Source organism: Columba livia, chromosome 3 (genome assembly GCF_036013475.1).
Source record: "Columba livia isolate bColLiv1 breed racing homer chromosome 3, bColLiv1.pat.W.v2, whole genome shotgun sequence".
NCBI classification, from domain to species: domain Eukaryota; kingdom Metazoa; phylum Chordata; class Aves; order Columbiformes; family Columbidae; genus Columba; species Columba livia.
Genome location: NC_088604.1, coordinates 57,788,849 through 57,813,854, shown reverse-complemented (window position 1 = coordinate 57,813,854; position 25,006 = coordinate 57,788,849). Strand labels below are relative to the sequence as shown.

The 25,006-nt window shown below is 40.9% G+C and overlaps 2 protein-coding genes across 7 annotated transcripts in view; one reads left to right on the top strand and one right to left on the bottom strand.

Moving 5' to 3' along the window:
* The window catches only part of TMEM200A (transmembrane protein 200A), a 56,529-nt gene extending 54,374 nt beyond the window's left edge, over positions 1-2,155 (bottom strand). The window contains exon 1 of one of the 2 annotated variants that reach the window (XM_065056935.1): positions 1,916-2,155. Coding sequence is in view for 1 of the 2 variants with exons in the window: in XM_065056933.1 (XP_064913005.1) it covers positions 191-282 (92 nt within the window). In the remaining variant the exon portion in view is untranslated. Of the gene's footprint in view, positions 1-190; positions 763-1,915 lie in introns of those variants that run through there. The other variant, XM_065056933.1, reaches the window with a different exon arrangement.
* A 780-nt stretch (positions 2,156-2,935) lies between these two features.
* The window catches only part of SAMD3 (sterile alpha motif domain containing 3), a 69,703-nt gene continuing 47,632 nt past the window's right edge, over positions 2,936-25,006 (top strand). Inside the window, exons 1-6 of one of the 5 annotated variants that reach the window (XM_065056931.1) lie at positions 2,936-3,074; positions 3,211-3,263; positions 7,856-7,893; positions 10,603-10,733; positions 12,934-13,216; positions 18,223-18,277. The gene's annotated coding sequence lies outside the window, so the exon portion shown is untranslated. Of the gene's footprint in view, positions 3,075-3,125; positions 3,264-7,855; positions 7,894-10,602; positions 10,734-12,933; positions 13,217-14,508; positions 14,566-18,222; positions 18,278-25,006 lie in introns of those variants that run through there. The other 4 variants (XM_021297135.2, XM_065056932.1, XM_021297138.2 and 1 more) reach the window with 4 other exon arrangements.

Genomic DNA, 25,006 nt, shown 5'->3' with positions numbered 1-25,006 from the left:
ATTTTGTGTCATAATGACCAGCATTCAAGGAAACAGAAGCAGAACATGTTGAAAGAGGGCTTGGTTCAGGAAAGCTCCAGCAATGCAGTTAAACCAGCAAACAGTTTCACTGAAGTTACTGGACCTATTGCTACATGCAATGAACTCACACCGTAGGTGATCATTAGTGATGAAGGCTGGAACTACTTACCTGAGGGTCAGCATACATTTGGGTGCTTTGTTGGAGCAGGGCTTGCTCAGTCCATATTTCACAGGATTAAATTCAGACAGCCCACCTTCCATAATCTGATTACAGAGCTTCCATAAAAATGAAGCTCTGTTCTAGTTCCAGGGAGATTTTATTGGACAAAACCATTTCTGTACATAGAATAACTAGTATGCTGAACTCTTGCACCAGTACTCCTTTTCCAGCTTTCATTTGGAGCATTGTTGCAATCCAACAAAGGAGAAAAAAATAAATTAATAATTTTATTTGCCTAGAAACTTTATATGATTTTATTTTCCATATTACTATTTAACTACTTAACACTTCCATTAGGGTGTTTTTCTGTGCTCAGGACAAAAACCTAATGTAACTCATGCTTCAAATTACTAAAAGACAAGTATTTTGCTAAAAGTACATTTACTGGCAACATGAAAAGTACAAACTTGAAAGACCTTTTGGCTTCATTATCAAGTGACTTAAGTTATATTCAATTGAAATATAATTTTCTGTTTTAAACGGGCTTTTTCCTTGACTTTCAACAAGGCAGCCCAGAAAAAAATTAAAGGGAAAAAAAATACACTCTTTCTTTCTATCTGGACACTTACTAGGTTTCCATTGCATAGATTGGAAGCACCACTTGCTTATAGAAAAATAACAGAATACTTGCTACTGTATTGATCTAGAGCCAGGGTAAGACAGAGAAAACAAAACCTCTGTTGACAGAATTTTATTGAAGAGTATAGTCCTCAAGTCCTAAAACCATTATGAAGTTCAAGTCCACTATATTGCTACAGGTTATTTTGTAGCTCATGTTACACAGAACGCTACACTAAAGGAATACTTTTGTCTGCATACTTTTGCCTTGAAACAGTAAAACCCGTTTTATTTTCATAATCACTGCATAAAATAGACTATCAGTCATTCATTACAATTAGTCTTAAGTGTCAAGTAGATACAGCTATTGCAGTTCTCGATCTGCAGAACAGCTGCACACGTATTGAATTCAAGCACAAGCACTAACAATGGTTACGTTAATAAGAGATGAGGAGTATCTACCATGCACTCAAACTGTCTGCAGTACTTTTGTTTGAAAGTCTACCTTCCTAGTAAGCTTATGTCTACCCGATGAGCTATTTATTTAGCAGTAAGTTATGTTTGCACGCAAGGGAATAGGGCAACCTCCCCGTCGTCCCCATCTCATCCTTCCAGATAAGCAGCACACCACCATTTTTGCCTCAAACAAAGGTTAAGGAAAACCCAACTTCTGTGAAAATAAAGGGAAAGGGGAAACTTGCCGGGGCGGGAGCGGCGAGGGGGGTGAAGCCCGGGAGCAGCCGCTCGGCAGTGAAGGGCTCCCGGCCGGCAGAGCAGGCGATGGCAGCACGTAAAGTATTTCGGACCCGAGAGCAGACAAAAGAGGGTGTGTAGCAGCTGCACGGAGGGCGGCAGCCGTCGGCACGCCAGCCCGTTCCGCTCAGGAGGCAGAAAGTCCATCTCTGGCAGGGAAAAAACCTCACCTCTCCGTCCCCGCTCCCACGCTGCCCCTTGCTCCCGAGGGCAAGGGCGCGTCTCCCGATCCTCCCCGCCGCCGCCGGCAAGCAGCGGCCACGACCCGGCCGCTCCCCGGGAGGAGTAGCGGCTGCGGGCGAGATGAAGTTTGGCGGCGAAAGAGAGACCCCCGCCACACGCACCCCCTGCCCCGCCGCTTACCTGTGGGGAGGTGCGAGGTGTCCGCCGCCCTCAGGGTGCAGGGAGCTGCCGGGCTGCGCGGCGGCCGCAGGACATGGGGCTTCGCCGGTGAGGCGGCGGCTGGCTCAGGGAGTGACAGGGCGGTGGCTCCCCTCGCCCTTCCCCGGCACCGTCCTCGGCGAGGCGCTGGCGGGGGCACGCATGGCGAGCGGGCGAGGAGCGGGGCCGGGGCGGTCACTGCCGGCCGGAGGAGGACGCCCGCCGACCGGGGGCTGCGCGCCCCCCCGCCGCCGCACGGCCAGCCGGAGGCGGCCTCCCCCTGCTCGCCCCGCGGCGACGGGCGGGTGCCATAGCAGCGGGCTCCGCGGGCCGCCGGGAGCTGCGGAGGGGAAGCGGCCGTCAGGCAGTCACCGAGGGGGGCGTGGGCGGTCGGCGGCTCCGCGGCGCAAAACTTTGCCGGCTCCTCAGCGAGGTGCCCGGGCGCCGCTCGCCTCCCCCGCCCTCACGGCCGCCCCACCGGCCCGCACGCTCCCCTCAGCGCCGCCGGGGCTCCCTCACCAAAGTTTCACTCCGAAACCTCCCGGCTGCGGCCGCGTCTCCATGGAAACGACCCCCCCATTACCCGCCGCTCCCCACGGGACGCGGCGGAGAAGAGGCGGAGAAGGGCAGGAGCCGGGGCGGCCTTCTCGCCCGCGGGATGGCTGCGGGGGCGAGTGCCGAAGCCCTGCAGGGTGGCTGGGACGGGAAGCCCCACGGCGGGCCGGGAGAAGAGGCAGGCAGAGCCGCGGGACGGGGACACGGCTCCTTCCCCACCTCCCGCGGAAGTTTCCTGTCTCCCCTGGAGAGAGCGCGGCGAGTCGCCGGGAGCCCCGTCGCCCTCCAGAGTCGGCCTCGCCGCACCCCTCTGCCACCAGCCCCACCGGAGCGGGGGATTTGTAGGGCGCTCGGTTCCGCCCAGGCGGCCTGAGGGGCCGCGGCCGCGAGGGAGGAGTCACCGGCGGGGGCAGCCGAGGGGAGTCGGCGGGGGGGCAGCGCGGCCGTGCCGGTGTCAGTGGCGCGGCGGGGAGGCTGGCGGCGGGGGACGGCGAGAGCCCCGGGATGCGGGGCCGGGTGCCGCCGTCCCTTCCCCCGTGTGAAAGCCGGGCGGAAACCGTGGGAGCGCGGAGTGATTCACCCAAATGTGAGGGGGTTTTACCTCAGAAGCAATTACACTTTTATGATTCAGCTCTTTTTTTTTTCCGCTTACTTTGGTTTTTTTTTTTTTTTGCTTTTGTTTGTTTGTTTGTTTTCGCCGCCCGCCCACCCCTCGTGTCCAGCCAGGGACGGCGGAGTTGAACTACCGGCTGCTTGCACCTTCCAGTCATTCGAGGTAATCCAGCAGATGGATTTGGGAGAGGGGGAGACTCCAGCCTGTATGGGAGCTCGAACATATATTTTTTGGGGGGGAAAAAATAAATCTGCACCTGTTTTGAGTTGATAGCTGGTTTTATTCATTTTCAAAACTTATTTGTACTTCAACGCTGCCATTGGCGTTTCATTTTAGGTGACTTAACATGATTCTACCTAATGTATCTCCCAAAAAAAGAGTGAAAAATGCTGAACTTGGCATAAACATATCTAGCTTTATCTCAGGTAGTGCTCTCCTCAAGACAGGTAGTGACTTAGGAGCTTCTGTCCACCCTGCATCAGGACTTCAAATCCTAAGTGCGTACAGTTTTGGTTTTGTGGTTGTCTTGTCAGTTCTCAGTGTACGCTTTGTAATAATTATACTCCTGCCTGATGCTTGCAGTGGCTTCCACACTAAATATATCCTCCATTATTGCCTTATTCTAACAAGGAGAGACACATGCCAGCAACTCTGGACTAGCAAAGAGAAGAGTAATGTTCCTCAAAAGTTTTAAACATTGCATTTCCAGCTGTTCAGCATGTTTTGATTGAAGGAGTGAAGATTCACTTTCAAGTGTTGGATTTCTGTCGGTTCATTCAGCTATTACTACATCTGTAACTTGTTTTGTGCATGATGTAACATATTTGATGTCAGCTAGGGAGAGGATGGGTCTGCAGGCAGGTGTGTACTTCAGAGACCTCATTTTTGTAAGACCCAGTTGTGTGTCACAGAGGGAATGAATGAAAGGATTATATCTGCCCACCAATTCACGTTCAGATGCAATGTCTCTACAAGTAAAAATTCAGAAATTTTCTCTAGAATTTATGGAAAATATCACTGTGGAAAAGATATGGAAACTTCACCTTCTTGTGCTGTCAGTAGATGATGAAATGTGGACCAAGAGTGTGGTGTGAGCCAGCACCAGTTTCACCACTGTTCTAGTATTCTCTCTGGAAAGGCTGGGGCTTGTAAATCTGCAATGAAAGTGATCAGTTCTTGCTAGTGACCTCTGTTTTCCCTCCAACACTGGACCCGGTATAGTATCACCATATCTTTCTTCTTTATTCATATTTTCATGCCAGAAGATGTTTTTCAGATACCTTTTGTCTTTGTGGCACTGCTGACATTTAAAATAAATCCTAGGATGATTTATGCTCTCAAACAGCCCCCTCAAAATAAAGATCCTAGGCAAGTGACAGTAAGAGCCCGTGTGGTTTTAGACAGAGTGAATAAATTCAGTAGTGATACCAAGTGAGAAGCATATTTGGGATAGAACTTCCCCCTGTACGTGCAAAAAAACCACTTTCCACATGGCCCGTAACTTATATGTAGGAAAATGTGACAACTTAAATGATTGTGGTCAACACACTTTGTGGGAAATTGCTGTGGATTATAGTAGGAGCTGCCCACCCTAGTGACAGACATTTGAGAAACGTGTCTTGCAAAGAGATGACACTCGGCTTTGGTTCTTACCTGTGTTGACTGGATTCTTCTAAAATTCTATCAGCATGCTCTTAAAGAGGGGTAGTGCCTGCTTCTTTTCCTACTTTACAACAGTTTTATACTGATCTTAAGACCACCGATTTAAGGAATTTACTCCTGATCTGCAGTAGAAAAGAAGAGAATAAGGCCCTGAGGCTCTTCAAATCTCAGTCATCTACATGTCTCTGGAGAGTGAGGCAATGTCAACACCAATATTCCAGGCTTTAAAAGTCAGCACAGCTATTGCTAATGCCCAGTAAAACAAGCGTTTTAATGCATTAATTATGAAGGTGGTTGCTTCTGAGATTGTAGCAAGCATCAGTAATAAGCTTCATGAGTGAGATCCTCTCTTTTAATTTATTTAAAGGAATGAAATACTTTTATTTGAAAGTTAGGATGTTAGCAGTATTACACTAGTTAGCCTTCCAACCTACATTTTTCAGTTCATTGTATGAAAAGTAATTCATTTGCTGTAATAAGCAAGGCAGTGAGTAGATTAAACTGTATCTTGCATAAATTTAATGCAATTAAAGGGAAGGCTGGCATTTTTTTAGTTCTCACCTCTGTACAGGATCTTTTTCTAAGGTCTGGACTCATTTCTACTTAGACTTTAGCTAGTATTTGTCTAGAATTTGTGACACCTGTCCTGTGCGATAGGGAGATAAGTGTGAAATATCGTGAATCTGGAATATGAATGAAATTGAAGGCTGAAAGGATCCCCACTAGACATGAAGAGCTGTAGTCAAGTCTGGACCATTATGGTGGGAATAAACCACGCTGTAAATTTTTATTTTTGCTAAGACTTAATGTGAGTAGTACTGTGGATCGGTTATCTTACATAGCTCTATTTCCACATTATATAAAACTAGACAATTATCCTAAAGCTGTTATCCCTTAAATTCTGATCAAGACATAAAATAAATCTTCAATCTGTCATATGTTCATACTCAATTTTTCTACAGTGTAATCAGTGAGAATTTGGTCTCCATAAGCAGTGAATAAGGATATCAAGAGTTCCTTGGTGATAATAAATGATGTGTTAGGCAATAAATAATTAACATGTAACTGCCAAATATGCCTAGGTCTCTGTCTTAATGGCTGGTTTCTGCCCCTAAAAGTATAAAATCTAAGATCTTTAATCTGTACATGAGAAAGTGCTTAAGCAATCAAAGACCTGAATAGTGTCTAAATATTAAATCACAAGCCTGTTACATGTAATCAGAAGGTACAAGCTAGTAAGTAACCAAAACTCAGTCATAAAAGATCTGAATCATCCCAATGTTTTCCAGCAGGAAATTGAGTTAACAGTGTAGATACTTCTATTATATACTTCTAGAGCACACAAAATGTCCTTACTGTATTTTCCCTTGAACTGACACAGTGAAATTATTATTAGGGAGGAATGATGCCACAAAGGCTGTTGTTTTAACCTGTGACTCTATCACTGCCTCCCACTATCTGTCTCTTCAAACAAAAGCCACCTTTCCCCTCCTTCAGAGGTCTAGAAGAGGTGTCTTTAACTCCTTTTCTTATCCCTTGCTATACTGATAGGTCAGCTCCTAGACATGTAATGCCAGCATCCATTAGCCAACTGCCAAGATGTTTAACAAGCCATTAATTCTTTTTTTTTTTTTCTGTGGTACCTTGTGCACTAGTCCTTCCAGGAGCTCATCAGAAGTACCAGTAGAGCTACCTCACTGGTCTCCTTATAACGCCAGTGTGAAACTCATTTCTGTAATAGCTAGAAAAATCTTGAAAGCAGCTAGGCTGCTGCAATGCTGAAACCACTCTCAGGCTGACCAGGGCAGTTCCCATTACTCATCTGTTATGCACCGTTTTTACTCAGCTGGAAGCTTTTTCATGGCAGGTAGCACCTTTTTCATTTGCATCTGTATGCCACTGAGAGAAACCAGTGAGATCCTCTTCAGCAGAATTATGGTGCAAATATTTGGTAACAGCAATGTAAGCCAAGAAACACAGTGCCAAGAAAATGTCAGAATCATATAAAGGATCCTGGCATGTGCCACTATTTATCCTAACAATAGTTAAGCAGCATAGAATACTATGTAATTTACCATTTCTTGGCTTGAGCTTTACCTTGAACACTTTCTGAAGCTGGTGAGAACACAGATAGGAACGTCTGCTGCAAAATTATTTGTGAGCTGTCAATAAAACTTAAAATGCTGATTTAACTTAATCCTTTTATACTTTCCTACAGTCTATCTTTTTAAAAAAGAATATTCACCTCTCCAAGTATGACAAAAATGTATAAATGTTGAAAATAAACCTTTGAAAATAATGTGTTGCTAGTTTCTATAAACAGAAAATCAGCTTCTTCCCTCTGCTCAGCACTGAGAATATATATGGCTTTTTGTATAGAAAGAATTTGCTGGAATATATATTCTCCTGTTAACAACTGAAGTATGAAACAAGTGTTTTGAGTTTAGTAGGTTTTCATCTGTCTTGAAATGGTTTAAGAAATCAGGCTTTCTTAAATGTGTTCCACTGGCATAATAAAATTTTATTATGCCTTTATTTGAAATGTTTTCTGAAGAAAGTATTATTACATATTATGAATACCTGGATATTTTGGAATTTACAATTTTGGTATCTAATAAAAACCACAGAAATCCTCACCTAGAAATAGAACTATTATTTATTGCACACATGTAGATGAAGAGACTCTGAACAATACACTGAATAAAGGAAGTTACATACATATTAACTGGAATTCTCGTTTAGTGCATAGGGTAGTGAAGAAAAGATTCTTCCAGAAAGGTGTGAGTATTTTTCTTTTCATTTTATTATTAAAGTCAGTGCAGTGTAAGAGCTTTGGCCTATCTGGAGACTTTCTCAAGTTGGCATCTTTAAATAGCAGCACTATCTTGAAAGAAAGATGGAGAGTAATACGTAGCTTTTATGTTCGTTATAGAAGAAGCCCTCAATAAATAATCGTGGAATAAATTTTTAAATGAACAAATATATAGAGAATGTTATCTTTTCTCAGATTACTGAATTGTTTGCAGCAGACACTTTTTCTTCTCTGCATGTAAGGTTCCCCAACACTCCATCATGAATCTTCTCTGTTTCAGATGTTTCAAGACAGGTGGGCGGGATGCTGGAACCACAGGTACCATATTTCTTTTTTTGCATGAGGGCTTGTCTCTGCATTTTTAAATGCCAGCAGTAGTCCCAGCAAAAGAGAAGATGGCTTACAGAACTACCATCTTTTCATCATATATTTTCCAGGAAGATAACAAAAAGCAACATACTGTGTGATTCAATGTGCTAGTTTTTGTAGCAAGCTTCCCATGCAAGTACTGTCATGAGCAGTAGTCATCCTACTCATTATAACATTCTGCTGGGGACTTAGAGAAAATTAGGAGTAAGCGAAGCAGAACTATCTTTGAGAAAAGTATTGCTGCTCTTCTGAATGAAGATCTAAATAATGGAGAAATTATAATTTCTCTACAATTTTGAATGGTGTCACCAAACCATTTTATATGTCACATTGCAATTATATGTGATTATTTCAGCTGTGGTGATAGTGGGTTCAGACTGCATTCCATTCCATGCCATCTCAAATTCTTCTCACTATCATCGTGTCCAAAAAGACTATGAAGCACTAGGAAAAGTGAATAGATGATCTTATTTGAATATTTATATGCCTATCTACATGCGTCATTAAGGGAAGTAGCAATTATTCTTTCTGTTGCTTACGCAGAAAAAAAAAAGCCATTTCTATGTAATACATTCAATCTTATTTTGTAAACCACATACTTAATTACCAACAAGGGCTGCCAATGAGCTTCCTAAATGCTATTGTTTCTAGACAAAGAGGAAGGTAGGTCTGAACAACAGTGTACTTCATTAAGAAAGTTTGAGAGTGTTAAAAGCCTCCTGTGATGTGACCACATATGCATATTTTGCTAAAGCATGAATTTTACTGAGTTACAAGTATCCTAAAGAAACTGTACCTCTCTTGTAGTCATTAGCATTTATCCACCATAATCATTTGCCACTACTACCTATCCTTAATTAAAGAGCTAGACCTTAATGCCTAAATTACAGGAAATACTTAAGGAAAAATATTGATGTTCCAGGGAAGATAGCTAAAACATCTTCAGCATGGAAAACTGGCACAAAATCATCTTTACAGATTTCCATTATGCTTAAAGATTGTCCGGATGGGTTTTTAGGATGCCACATAATAGTGGAGTGCTGGAACATATTCTAGAGGGAAAAAATGCATTTGCATTAAGTCTAGTCTGATGTCGTGAGGGTCTTCCCGTGTGATGTGATTATGCAAGTCCCTTGAATAACTGAGTCCTGCTGAGAGTCTAGGTAGAAGGTAGCTTTTATTCAAATACTTTAAGAAGGTGCACAAAATCTTAAGCATCAGGTCTTCATGGAAATGTACTGTAAAACATCAGTCATAATTTCCGAGCTTTATGAAAACTAGATTGTGAATTGTTGTTCTATTAGTTTTTATACCTGTTTCTGAAAGGTAAATGCTGAGTAATTCTGTAACAAAGGATATCAAATGTGCAACTTAAAGCAGACTAATTGATGACATCTGGAATTTAACATTTAATATGAAAATAATTATGAAAATGGTATTTATAACTAATCCAACATTTTGGTTCCTACACAACACAAATCTATAGTCTATACGACCCTATATAAAAGATTAGTCCCTGTAGATTTTGTCTCAGCAGTCTGACCATTTTAGCCACCATCATTCTCTTCCCTTCCCTTCCCTTCCCTTCCCTTCCCTTCCCTTCCCTTCCCTTCCCTTCCCTTCCCTTCCCTTCCCTTCCCTTCCCTTCCCTTCCCTTCCCTTCCCTTCCCTTCCCTTCCCTTCCCTTCCCTTCCCTTCCCTTCCCTTCCCTTCCCTTCCCTTTTCCTTTTCCTTTTCCTTTTCCTTTTCCTTCCCCTTTCCTTTTCCTTCCCCTTTCCTTTTCCTTCCCCTTTCCTTTTCCTTTCCCTTCCCTTCCCTTCCCTTCCCTTCCCTTCCCTTCCCTTCCCTTCCCTTCCCTTCCCTTCCCTTCCCTTCCCTTCCCTTCCCTTCCCTTCCCTTCCCTTCCCTTCCCTTCCCTTCCCTTCCCTTCCCTTCCCTTCCCTTCCCTTCCCTTCCCTTCCCTTCCCTTCCCTTCCCTTCCCTTCCCTTCCCTTCCCTTCCCTTCCCTCCCCTTCCCTCCCCTTCCCTCCCCTTCCCTCCCCTTCCCCTCCCTTCCCTTCCCCTCCCCTCCCCTCCCCTCCCCTCCCCTCCCCTCCCCTCCCCTCCCCTCCCCTCCCCTCCCCTCCCCTCCCCTCCCCTCCCCTCCCCTCCCCTCCCCTCGGTGGTGTTAGAAGCTAGAGCATAGAGTCAGAGAGCAATGTTCTTTGATTAGAACTGAGAGAATAGGGTGAAACTAAGAGTAAATGCAATAAAATTAAGGGAATTATCCCATTTCTGTTGAAACTGACAGCAATACTCCTTTTAATTTCAGTATCTCAAATATTTCTCTTACTGAACTGCAGCTTAAAGCCTCCTCAAGATGCAGAGTATTCTGCCACTATGAAGTAAAACATTTCAAGACATGTTTAACTTTAAACATGAATAATGCAAAAGAAAAACCTATATATTGCTGTTGACAGTGTTGTCAGTGTCCTGCTAAACTGACTCAGTGACGATTATGAAGTCTTTGTGCTATAAAAATGACAAGGTTTGAGTCTTAGTTCATAGTAGACTTTTTAGTAAAATACGAGTATTAGATAATAATGACTATTTTGTAATTTTCAGAATTCAGTTTAGCTCAGCAGTGAGGTTTTCAGGTATTCTACCTGTCCTCCTCAGGAGGTGCTCTGAACCAGTGGAGAAATATCCTAAGCCCTGAGGGAAAGAAGACAGTGTGACTTCATGCCTTTTTTGTTTGGATCTGCATGAGAGATATTTCTGTACTCACATGGCCCATCAGCACATGCATGGTAGTCTGTTGCAATAAGTTACTTTTTTTTCCAGCTCCTTAGAAAATGTTTTGTTGCTTTTTTCTGATATGAAACTTGTACTTATAAACAAGGGATTTTTAATACATTCATGCATACACACATATTTATATAAATTATAATTACTACTTGAAAAATATGCATTACATTCAGATTTCCCTCCTTGCACATAAATTTTGCAATGCTTAGGGATTTAAGTTTTCCCATGAGAACTGAGCAAGACATACTGGTAGATATATTACTTTTAGAGGGCTGTATACTAAAGCAATTCATACTGAAAGATATGTCCTATCTGACAAAATTAAATGGAGAAAAACCCTTGAAAATTTTAGCCCATTTTAAAAGTGCATTCTACTGCCTATCATTTTTGTAGTCTTGAGTGACAAGCCCATAAACAACACTTTCATTTCTGAACCAGTAACCCAGAACACACCATATTCTTGGCATAGTTTATATCAGGAAATTTTCTCAGATAGGACCTTGGGGTAGCTAATATGCTAAAATATAAAATGAAAAATGGAGGGGTAGGGCAAACCTCTATACAAGGATGCCATTGAAGGATTTTATTTGTTTTTAATGGTCTCTGTTCTGCTTAAAGAATTCTAAATGTGTGTTAGGCATGATTTAGATATGAACAGGTAATCTGTTGTCTTTTTCCAGGAAATTACTGACAAAAGATGCTTAAGAGGGCAATGCAGAAAAATAACAGTGGAGCCGTTCATTGATGCTAAACATTTTCATTATTAATAATTATATAATAATCATATCAATCTACCATTCAGCATATTTAATCACAGCCTCATCTCAAATCTCAGTTATGAATGGGTTATAACTAAATAGTTATATATGAATATTAGATTTGTTTAAATGGTAATTAACATAGAAGCTTAATAAAGGGGAATCTCTTACTCATTATTTCCACATGTCTCCCTGGATTTATTATATCAAAATCCTACATACAGCAGAATTATTTTCAGGGAAGTATTGATACCTTCACTGAAGTGCTGAAGATGGAAAAGGATCATGCCAAAGCATATTAATATGATGTTACGAGAAAAATGCTTCAGAAGAACTGTTATTTTAAATATATTTTTAAGCAATTTTCAAAAAAAATTTAATTTAAAGGATATACTCTGAAAAATGCTCTGCAGAATGAGCTTGACTACCTTAGCATACTGTTAATTGCTTCAGAACATCTGCAGATGAGCAAACAGCAGGCTGACTGGAGTGTCTGTTGATGAAGTTTGCCAAGTATAATATCAATTCATTCTTTGTGTTGAAATGAAGCACAAGGAACTTTGTCAGTATCTGTTTGTTTATTTTACTGTCTCTTCTGAAGATATCTTTTTTCTTCACAGCTTGACCAAAGCTGGATAAAATCTTCCTCAGGAGAGCAGTTCTGTTGCAGTTATTTATACATAACCAGACAGTTTATTATGCACCCATCTGCACTCAAATTCTCATTGACTTTAGTGTGAATTTAGTGCACCGGGTGGCAGAAGGAGGTACTGCCTAGTACTTACTTTCATTTTATCTGTCAGTGAAAGCCATCATATAAATAACTTTCTTTTTCTGGTATTTTTTCCATCCTAAGAAAACTACCAATGGTAACCTTGCTCTTCCAGTTACATTCCAGCATGATTTTTTTTTTTTAGTTTAAATTTTCTCTGCAATTTCCAATTGTCAGAGCACTCACCAATAGCTGTTAACTAGCATGGCTGCACACTGAAACATGAGAGCCTCCATTTTTCATTTGGTCATCAACTGTGTTTCAGGTCTACAGTTCATTTACCACGGGATCTGAAGCATCTTGCTATTCCCATAGAGCTTCTCCCATCAAGGGAAGCTTAAATCCATATCTTTAGTGGAAAAAAGAATGTGATTTGCAACCAATTTTTAAAACTATTCTGTTACTAACTTCACTGGTAACCTGTTTAATTCAACTGAAATCCTATTAGCTGGGATGTAATGTCTTTAAAAGCACTTGACAATGCTGAGATCAGTTCCAGGCATACTGACCAGGCATGATTAATATTGTTTCCTAATTCGGTGGCTTTCCCTGTAAGGATAGACTGTGGTCCTCTGGAGTCAGCGACTGCTGTGGATGGAAGAACATGGTAGAGTATGATTTCATGAGTATGCTTTCATGTGCATTGCTACAGCCTCTTTCTCCCTACCTTAGGACATGCTGTCTCATGACAGACGAAGGGTTCAAGCAGCCTGGCTCAGCCCAAACAGGGAGGAAATCGTCATGTTTCTAATGAGGAACTTCTAAGAGGAGGCATTCTTGAGGCTTGAGACAGGGGGGATTCCTGCTCTGGGACATCGAGACTGCAGGCTGGCTGTTATCGGGGAAGAGCAGGAGACAGTGCTTGAGGAGAAAGACCATGGATCTGAAAGACTCCACAGGAGTGACTCCATATTCTGGGGCTGAACTGGCCGTGTGAGAGGCTGGCACCAAGCAGGTAGGCTCCAATAAGCAGACCTTGTATTTGCAGTGTCCAGATATATTCATGTGACTCCTGCAGAGCTGGTGTCCCATTCCTTTCTGCACTGAGCTTGGTTTCCAGCTGTGGGTGAGGCCTCAGTTACTGGCCTTGAGGGGACACAGGGTGACATGAGGGTTACAGTGACAAACAGCCCCAAGGCTGATATTGCTCTAGAGATAAGTCATGACTGTCTAGCTGAGGGGGTGACTCCAAATCCAGTTGAGAAGTGGTCACACTACAGACAGCACCTCTGGGACACCAGAAGTGATGACAAGCACAACCTTTTTGTTCTGGGTTTGTAGGACACCCACAAGCAGCACAGAGGATCCTGCTCTGTGGCAGGAGCTCATGGGTGTGATATTTTCACCAGCAGCAAACACTAACTTCATCTGTTGGTTAGAGTGACAGGCAGCTTTGCCTGATGTATTTATGTAGGTTTTACTAGAGCTGTTTACTATCAGTTCAAAGAGTAATCTCCCATATTGGAATTCCTCAGGACCACATGGAGTAATGAACTTTCATTATGAAAATGTAGGAGTTTGTTAGCCTAAGTTTTCCACACATGCTATTAATTAGAAGCATTTGGGTTGAAAATAAATGTTCCAGCATGAAAGACAATGAAAAGGCAATGAAAAGACAATGCTCAAAAATAGAGATACTAAACATAAGCCTATTACAATAGCAGGTGCAGCAAAATGGTGTTTGTCTTCAGTTGCTCAGAGTAACAGGGGATTTGGACCAGATGATCTCTGGAGGTCACTTCCAACGTCAAACATTCTGTGATTCTATAGCTATGACTTTTAATAAATTGTGGTTTACTCATTGCAGGAGGATTTATCAGATAAGATGAGGGCAAAACTAAATTTTGTCTGCATTACAAAACAAGGCTGATGCTTTTCTTAACTTAGATATTAAGTGATGCTTTTCATCTTGAGTTATCAAGCCAGAGTTTGTCCTTTGCAAAAGCTAGGGAAAAGGATTGAAGGTAAACTGAACTGAATCAATTTGTTTTCTTACAGGCTAGCTTACATACATTTTTTATCAATTTAAGTTAATTGCAAATACTTCACTTGAGTAAGTGAACTTTATCAAAACATAATGTGTTTATAACAATGCAGCTGCAGCCACCTTACTGGTATACCCATTTGACTTTCCATTGGTTTGTAAACTTAAGTATCATATTGATCATAATAAGATATTAAATATTGTATTAATAATAATAAGATATTAAATATCTTCTGTTATCTCTGCCTCTATTGTTTTCTCAGGTTCCCTCAAAACCTGTATGCCACTTTCACCGTGTGGTGGCCAGGCTTATTGCAGAGGTGTGTACATAAGAACAGTTATGAAATACTATCCAGCACTTTCCACACCATGGGTGATTTTGCAGGAACTCCATCAGGAAAATTCTACATTCAATTAAATGTATCTTACAAAGCTCTAAGTACAGCTTCCAAATCCAATGGCTTTGAATATAACAACGCAGAACCTAACACACAATCAAGTACCTTTATTTATACAAACACCTCCCCTGAGTCCAGAAATATTACTTGAACTGGAACACGTTGCCAGGATCACAACCTTATGTTTGAAGTACACGTCAAATATTAACATGTGTTTATACTGTTAAATGCCTCATTGATTTCCTACCCTGTCCACTCTTCTAAAGAAACACCTGGTAGTTTCCTTATATGAATGTTTGAATGAATTATTCTTTTTTTTCCCCTAATCTTTGGGATTTATAAATTACAAATTGATTCAAATGAAGCCTGTAATACCTTATCTATAACTGAATATCTCATAAAATCAAACCTCACATCAAATACTCTTGTCCAGTGGATTGTTTTTCATTGGTCTCCAAATCATGTAAGTAACTTAAACAATGATTTGTCTTTCATTCACTTTTTGACTTTGATTGCTTTCTAATGAAACTGAAAGTTTCTTGTATTTAGCAGTAAAACAGAATAATACATTTCCCAGCTCTCAATACCTAGTAGCAGATTGTTGTTGATTTTCAGTTTGTTTATATTTTAAAGTTCAGCAATTATATGTAGAATTATGTGAAAAACCTTGAGCTTAAAGCCAAGGAGAGAAGTCACAGAACAGAATAACTTAATATCATTATATTAGGCTATTGTGCAGTGAAAATCAATAATGTATACTTCAACTAAGAGGAAGATAAATGGGTAGAGGAGACAGGAAAATTAATCACAGAAAAATAAGTTTATCCTTTCCAAACAGATGTTTACTGAAAGAAAAATGTCTGCTTTTCTTCAAATAAATGAAGTTTTGCAGAGCTGCAGATTCAGAGCTTGAAAGCAGGTGTGAATGTGTTTATGTTTCTTAATGCAAATTGTTTATACAGTTTTAGAGCTGTACCTTTTGACAAACCTTTTGCAAGGCGGATAGTGTGCAGTTATTCTGCTTTTGTAACAGCTGATAGAGGAATTATGTTTCCCTGCTTCTCTCTTCTCCATGGCCAAAGACCTCGGGATGGTTCCTGTCTAGTTTACAGCACACTCCTGGTTCTGCGGCCTTGATGCTCACTTAGGTTTGATGCCTGGCATGACAGGGAGTGGGCTGAGCCTACCACTAGCCCTCTCCTCATCCTTGCTGGAAAGGAAACATGATTTCCATGGCTAAAATACTGACATCTCAGAGGATCAGCTTGTGAGATGCAGAAGACAAGGTGGTGCTTAAGTCCTCATGACTAAGAGGAGACTCAAAGAAGCGAAAGGAACTTCATGCTAGTGTAGTACCAGTAGCAAGACTTCAACACGCTTCAGTGAGAGTATCATCAAGGCTTGAAATTTTGACATCTGATCATCTAGTCCTTGCTCAGGAAAGAAAGGTTGAAAATAGTATTGATTTTCCTCAAGAAAACAGAATTGAACAAATGAATAGAAGTTTATATATCATACACTAACATGTGCAGTTTATAAAAATAAATACATATATTTAGGTGTTTTATCTTTGCTCTACCGAACTTCATACTTCTAGTTACTAGCTATGTTGTGCTTTATTTGAATTATAGTTACGAGAGTTTCTCTGATTGTAGTATTTTCTTTTACTCCATTCCCATGAAATATATACAAGCACTATAAAAATACAAAATCTGATCCGTTTAATTATAAACAGCATAATCTACAACACATTCCATGTAATATCTGAGCCACAGTCCTTCTGCTTGCCAAAAGTCTGAAAGCTTGTGTCAAACCCAATTGAACACAACTATAAGTTCATCAGGGGATGTTGCTGAGATCCTAAACAGCAAGTCCACGTCTCAGGCAGTTAGTGAATAGTAGCCAGTTGCTGTGATTAAATACCAGGACTAGAGTCTAGCTCAGAACTGCGTCGCTGTCATCCAACACACTTGTTCCTTTCCTATGGAAAGAAAGTTGCCAAAGGCATAAGAAACAACCCCCAACTACACTGCAAAGTGACCTCAGAAAAAAAAAGTAAGAAAAAAATGCTCAATTTAGCAGGGCAGGGATTAGTGCTGAAGTTTGGAATAAAAAGTAACTGATCTTGCAGTCATTAATGAGGGGAAATTAGACAGACAAAGAAAATATTGCCTTGCTAACTACTGCACAGCTGGGTTACCCATGAGTTAGCAGCAGCAGTAAACATGCATTAAGTGTAACAGGCTGAAAGCTGCATTGCAGAAAGGAGATTATTGGATAATTACGTTTATTTGTACCAGGAAAGAGCTTGCTTACAGAACATTTTAGTAAATCACCATTATCCATTCTGAATTTATGATTGTCAGTTGTCAAGTGTGTATGGAGGTGAGAAGGGCCAATCAGTTCATCTGAATCTTAGAAGCTGAGAAGACTGAATTATTTTAGTCCATTTACCAATGTATTTTCATATCCGTTTTCCCTGCTGAGCAGGTTTTAGCCAAGGTTTTTGTCTACAGAGAAGAATAAAAAGCTGTCAAAATCAGAGAGAATCTTGCAACCAGATAAGAACCATTTTCAGTCTCATATGCAGCCAGGTGACTTCAGATACAAGTTCCCAGCATCAGTGTAGTTTGCAAAAGGGTCAGCCCCAGAGATAAGCTGCTTCTCCACACACTTTGTTCTCCCATTTGGCACCATGCTGTTTGCCCTGTACCTAGTTCTGGAGAGCACAGGCAGTGATTATATCTCCTGAGGTGCAATTTTGACTAAATTTCTGCCTTGGTTAGGGCCAGCTCAGACTATTTGTAATACCTTTTAGCAGCTGAACATTACATGCATTACATGGTGTTTGACAGGGATTTTTGTTGTTCTGGTATTTGGGGTTTTTTTTGATTGGTTTGGAGGTGTTTTTTGTGTTGTTTTGTTTTGTTTGGTGGGGAGGATGTTTTTCCTCTTTTTTTTTTTTTTCCCCTATTCTGAAGCTGCAATTTAGATTTCAGCTGCTATAGACTTTATTAAAAACCCTGCTGGAACCCTTTTTTAGGAATTTCATTTTTTCTGTTCTGTTTTGGATCTTTACCACACCATAGCACCTGTCATTTATCTTAGATACAGAGCTTAGCCTTAAATGAATACGTGTTCGGAAAGAATGTCATGTTGCAATAATTGTAATTTTTTTAATATTAGCTTTCTAAGAGACTATTTTCTGGTATCTGTTTTCGTATCTATCTTGCCCCAAAAGTATATAAAACATACTTTGAATATGAGGTAGATTTTTCAGACAATTACTAACTATGCTGCCACCTAGTGAATCTGTACTGTCACTGATAGAACTTTTGTTCATGAAGACATTTAGCTCCTTTTCCTGGTTTTGGTTTGGTTTTGGTTTTGTTGTTGTTTAAGGACAGGAAAAGCTTTGTTTTAAGAACGGTTTCAATAAAACAAGAGGCTATAAATGGATAAAATCCATTACAATTTTATTTACAATTTGTTTTAAAATAAACAGATACAACCATTGTAAAATGCTAGTGCTTTGAGCTTGGACAATGTTGTTAATCATTGAATACCCTTTTCTTGTAGGATCATCCTAGAGGATTCAAAAAAAAAAATCCTAAAGTCTAAAGCCACTCTGCATGTAAGTATCTGTATTCTTTGTGTTCTCTCTAATGGTTAAAACATCACCGTTTTACTGACTGTCGTGGGTTTGTCCCTACACAACTAAAATCAATGTACTTACTTAAATTGAATTGGATTCTTATGCAGCTACAAGACTTAATCTGTATATTTGCCAAACTGTTTTTAATAAAAATCATCTGCTCAATGAGCATATCAGCCCCTGTTTGCAAACACTGTTTTAAAGAAGAAAGACTGCTTGGATTTCATCTAAGAAAATCAAACATTCAGCAGGCTTGATTTTTTTTTTTTTTGGTCTACTGTGCATCTTAGTGCAGGAAAATGCTGAGTAAGATTATTATTACTGGGGAGCAATAGCAGCTGATCCACAGTGGAGTGAATTCTTGCTAATAGTAATTAGCATTCCAAGAGGAAGTGCACGGCTTAACCCCTTGTCATCCATAATTTTGAGTCTTTCCCAGGTAAGTGAATAATTACGTAGCACACACACGTACATACATAAATACACTGCCAGCCACACAGATGTAGCCGCACAGACACAGAAACCGCAGCACTCACACCAACAGCCTCATCCTGCTCCCCTCTCTGGCTGATCCAAATGTTGGCCTGCTAATGGGGAATACACACGTGTATATAGGCAGTGGGGATCTCTCTGGTAGCTTGGCTTAGGTACTTAGGTCCACCCAGTATCTGGTCTTGCATCTTCATTCACCCCAGCTGCTGGCACCTGTGCATGGGACCCCATCATACACACCAGTGCACACACACACACATACACACCAGCACACACACACGTTGCGGATGCCTCCAGTAGCTGTCATCAGATGGTGGGTCATGCACCCAAGTCATGGCCTTGGATCACCAGTCTCCCTGTTTGTCTCATGCACACAGACACAGGCACCCACACCCCCCTCTGGCACTGCTGGCACCCAGACACACGGCGCTGGGACCCATGGTCCCACTCCAGCTGCTGGCACTTAGACTCCACATACACACACACAGAGGAAAATAATTAGAAATGGAGCTGAATGAAAACCCAGTTCATGCTGCACAGATGAGGCACAGGGCACAGCCAGACAATGCACCTCTATCTCACTAAGCCTGAAGAGCATTTGATTTTCCGGATCAGATGTAAAATGGAGATCTTGAGCACCTGTAGTCTTTAAAGTACTTTGTAGTTCTTTTTTTTTTTTTTGTAAGAGTGGTTACTAATCATTATATCCTAGAATTTATCCTAACAAAAGTACCAGCTGGTAGAGTTACTTTTCATCTTATCTCTGTTAAAAAGTATCTGTAGTATTAAATATTGAAGAAAGGGTGTTGTGAACAAAGACTGTTTTTCTGTTCTTTTCTATTCAAGGTAGTTAAAAACAGGAATAGGAGAATGAGCAATTCTTATGTAGTTTGTCAAACATTTGTGAACCTTCAGCACATAATGTAAGTTCTTCTAGACCTGCCACTTTCCAGCGGGCAATTATCTGCTTTTATTTCTGGTAAATCAGTAGCAGAATGTGGTACATAATCCTAAACGCAGGATTATATGACCTTTTGTGAACCAAATACATGGTTTATAATAATCCCTTACAGTACTTCTGACTTTAGAGAGATTTTAGAACTTTTTTTTTTTTTTTTTACTTCAAAAAACTATTAATTAGAAGCAATAACCAAGAAGAAAGCCTAAGCTATGTCACATTCACTGATATCTCAATTGATTATGAGTTACTTCAGAATACATCCACAGCGATGTTTTTTTTAATACCGGTAATGTCTTACACAGATATTTTCCCTGAGATGCAGTTCTGCAGGTGCATAACTCCTAAGGATAGCGCACACTTGACCACACTATCACTGTTTCCTTGACACATATATAGTGATATGTAATGATCTTACTCTAACAGTAGTAAGCCACATTGTTGTTTAAAGCTGCTGTCTTTTTTCATCTTCCAAAAATATTATTAAATTGCATTTTAAAAATAAGAGTACCTCCAGAATCAACAATGGCATTTGGGCAACATTTGGCAGCCAACAGCAGGAGTAGGTGATGGCTGGAGGTATCGCAAGTCTGAAGTTCTGAAGAAGAATGAGTCTTGTCTGGGAAAGAGGTTTGCACTGGCGGTGGTGAAGTTTCAGTGAGGACTAGATGGAGATTCCAGTACAGTACAACAATATGCTTGTCACCCTGAAGGTGCCAGTCATAGAATTACCTAATCATGTAATTTAGGTGATATTTCTGCAGATTCCTCTAAAGGAATGAAAAGGGAGAACAGCCAATCATCTGAGATCACAGAATCAGTCTGACCTCACAGAAGCCTTTCTGCACTGAAAATGCACAGAGAAGGCTGAAGGGCAGGTAAATTGAGGCAGAAAGGCTGCTCCTACTCTGGTGAAAGCATGTAATCTGAATCCAAGCCATGTTACTATTTCTAAATAGTCCTGCCAGGATCCCTAAAAGCAACTGTTGCCAGACTCTTTCCAGTAGTGCCCAGTGACATGACGAGGGGCAGTGGGAACAAACTGAAACATGGAGGGTTTCATGTAAACATTAGCAGAAAATTCTTTACTTTGAGGTGCCAGAGCACTGGAACAGGCTGCCCAGAGAGGCTGTGGAGTCTCCTTCTCTGGAAATATTCAAAACCTGCCTGCACACATTGCTGTGCGATCTGCTCTGGTGAACCTGCTTTAGCAGGTGGGTTGGACTAGATATCTCCAGAGGTCCCTTCCAACCCCAACCATTCTGAGATTCTGTAGATCCAATGTTATTGATCTGAGAGAAAGAAGAGGGAGAAGGTCTTTGGGCCACACAACTCAGGGAGATCATATCATTTCAAGTTTTGTCCTGATTACACTCAAGAGATGGAAAGACATGGCAGAAATAGGGATTGGTGTAATAGCTCAGGTGTGGCATTATCTAAGTGAAATTTCTAGGTGGGAGGATCGGTGGTTAGCAAAACTTACATGAGTAAGTTCCATCTGATGAGTGCCACATCAGATGGGACCACTTAAGGCACGGGAGTGGTTTCAGAGTAAAAATTGAGGGAGCATCACATGTTTTTCAGAAGGTTCTCAGGCTATTCACACACCACATTTCTTCCTTGCTTCCTAACTGTGAACCCTTTTGTGCAATCTCCTTGGACATTGCGCACTGCCAGCAACATGGTCATGGTGCCTCTCTGCTCTTCTCCTCCTCAGCCCCTTCTGTGCTATCCAGACTTTTAGTAGCTCACAAAATATTCCTCTTTTTACATTCTGCACATATCATTCACCAGATGCTGGATGCCTGACAAGAGTCATGATATCATCACAAAGGATGGGCAGTGAGGTGGGAGGGAGAAGCATTTAGCAGCCACATTTTTATACCTCTGCAGGCAGTCCGTATGTCAGAAGAGACGTCACTGATGAAGAATCGGAAGAAATGCCTATTTCAAAAGGCCTAAAGGGGGCACGGCAAGGTACACACCGACATAATTCACCAGCATGATCCCACCTGACATCCTTCAGTTTTGAAAGACCGGAGTTTCCTATTTGGAGATGAAAAATATAGCAACTCTCCTTCTGATGCTGGAACTACAACAGAGTTACTTTTATGCACGAAAGTTGCATTTTGTACCCCCTGTAGACATGCACAAAGTGTACAGTGATGTGAATGGAGTTTAAACAACTTTTGAAATTCTTAGAGGGTGCAGTGACCTTAGCCTGTCACCTTACCAATACCTTATTATTTGTGCACGCTTAGGCATTCAACAAGCAGAACACTGTAATTGCTGAGTTTTGTATGAGACATCACCACCTCCAGTCGTCCTGCTGAAACAGTATGCATTTGCGCTAAAGAAACGGCAAAACTCTCACCACACAGTTCCATGGAGTTTTACGATGTTATTTGTAACTTTGTATGCAGTCTTAAAAGAGCATTGACCAACTTTTGAGAGAAATACAATAATTTTCATAATTCAAATTCTGCACTGTACATGGGCCAGGCAGGAAGGTCACTGTTGTAAGTAGAGAACAACCGCACATCCAGCTCCTCATAAGCAAGAATAAGCGTAGAAGAAGAAATAAATGTTTTCTGTCAGGTGACCTGGTTAGGTACAGAAAATCTTTAAATGCACAGGCAAGAACAATCCCTCCCTGACACAAGCAATATTCTAGTTATGAATACAAAAGCCCTCAATGTCGGTTCCGGAAAGTTAAACCAAATATGTATAAGAAAAAACAAATCTGACCAGAATCTCATCCTGAAAAGAAGGAGTCACATCCAGAAATCTGGCAGACTGAGGAGTCTTGTCTGTAATCTTCTCAGAGAGCTTTGCCTAACAAGGAGGCTCTGGTTTTAAGTGACTTTTATCACATTCCATTATGATCCTGGCATCATCTCCATACTGCAGTATCTCAGTACCCTTTTCCAAATCACAGGCAGACAGAAGTGTCTGGCAAATAAAGCCTAGTCCAGCTCCACATGATAAAGAACAAAGATCAGCTAGCACTGGAGGGTCACCTTTTTTCTTCCCGTTCTTAGGAGACTGTTGGATTTTTTCCTGTGGTCCTACACGGCAGCACAGACATTACTAGACGAACACCATAGTTACAGCTTTGTAAAGGCCATTGCTGTGAAGTTTGTTCAAAAGACCAAATCATCACCACTTCTCGAAAGACCAGAAGAAGCATGGTGTATTGCACTATGTAAGGCACACCTTGAGGGTGATGTACCCTCAAATTTAGAGTGCTTTCAACTGCAGAGAAAGCTTTCCAGCAGGAGATGGTATCTAGCCAACCCCAGGCCAGTAAAGGCCACATGGATGGACTAACCAGCCAGCGATGTGAGGATGCAAGTCTTGAATATTGCCAAAACATCAGGCACTGCAAATGAACATAAGTGCATATGAGCTTAATGTGCTGTGAAGTTGATATTCCTTCAGACAAAGGTCACAAAGGTCTGTACTTCCTCAGCAGATGCTCAGACATGGGTCATATGAGCAGTGAGCCGAAATGGCACCTGGTGCAAGCAAGAACACTGATCCAGGTCTATTTAAACTGATCTGATCCCAGTTTGCCATGGTCCTACCTTCCCTGCATCAGTGCTACCAGCATGGGCAACAGGAAGGAAAACACTGAGGCTACCATAGATGCCATAGCTTGAACAGTCTCATGTGAATGTGTCCTACAAAGAAAGTTGTGGGTTTTATTTATTGATTTTTTTTTTCTCCATAAGGCATTTGCTTGGACAGTTTCATTTCATGCAAGTTACTTGCAGCTATTGATCGGTAATGGTACAGTGTGTTTAAAATAGGATTATGATCACCGCTGTTAGTCCTCATAAATCAGTCAAGTTCAGGTGGGAAGAGGTGTCCTAAAACATCATCACGACCCTTTAAAAGCCATTTAAACTTAACACTGCCACAGAAGTAGAGGTTACAAATTATGAAGAAAACTTTTAAGGGCATATTGATCAGTGAGCTTGTAAGACTGGATCCGGTAGCTTGGGGGTTGTTTTTTAACAAAAATACTTTCTTCTTGGTATGTGTTAGGATTTTCACTGCTCCTCCTATCATGTCCAGTTGTAAAGTTGGTTGTACTCTATGAGATCAAAAGTCTACAGCACTAAACTCTGCTCTGCCCAAAAGAATTTAACTTCATTATTAGCAAACATGTAAACCATGAAAAATGATGGAAAAATGTGCCTTAGATTCTAATGATCTTTCCTCATCTATTTTGCCAAAAAAGATGTCATACCTGATATGTCGACTAGCAGAAATTGCTTCCAAGATGCAAGACTAGAAGATAACTTTTGCTAGCTAATGTTTTGTAACTGGTTTTGAGAGTTAGAACACGAGTGTAGTAACAAATGCAGACAACAAAATTTTATAATAAAGCTTTGAAGAATGATAAATTGTCTATGAAACCGAGTCATAAATTTAGAAACCTCTTTGTAATAAAATGTCTGTAAAAGTGTCGTAGTTATGGTTGTAACCAACAAAATAAAGTGTTTTACAAAGACATAGGAAAGAAGGTAGGTGCTTTTGGCTTAAGCACCTAATATCTCCATACCGGCTGGGTTTGGCTTGAAAGAGCATGCTATATGCAAGCTGAAACATCAAGGCTTAGAACAACTTATCATCTGACTATTTTTGCTTTAAATTTAGTAATTAATTCCGTAATTTGCCTGTGTCAAGAGGACTAACACCAACGTTAACTACACTACCAGCAGGGAGAAAAAAAAAGGTTTTGTGGGCAATTTATAATTTTGTCAATGCAGGCATTTTGTTATTGAAACACAAAAGGCCAAGACTACCATCCTGCCAAATTTCAAATCATCTTCTTTCAATGTCTTCTTCTTTGCAAACACATAAACAAGCCCCCCAGGGAAGTGGTCATGGCCACAAGATTTCAGTGTCCAAAAAGCATTTGGACAACACTGTTAGATACATGATTTAATTTTTAGGTTGCCCTGTATGAAGTCAGGAGTTGGACTTGACAAACCTTGTGGGTCCCTTCCAACTCAGGATATTCTGAGATTTTATGATTCAAGCTTATTTTCTGAAGTAGCCATCAGGTTTTACAAAGTTGGTGTTGGTTTGGTTTTATGGGGGTTTTGTTTGTTTGTTTGTTTTGGGTTTTTTACTTGAAATAAATTTAATCTCTGAACTGATTTTAATATAAATATTTGTACAATATAGGTAGAATTTTTTTACAGATGCAGGATTACCTGGAAATATTTGTGAAATGTTAATTAAAT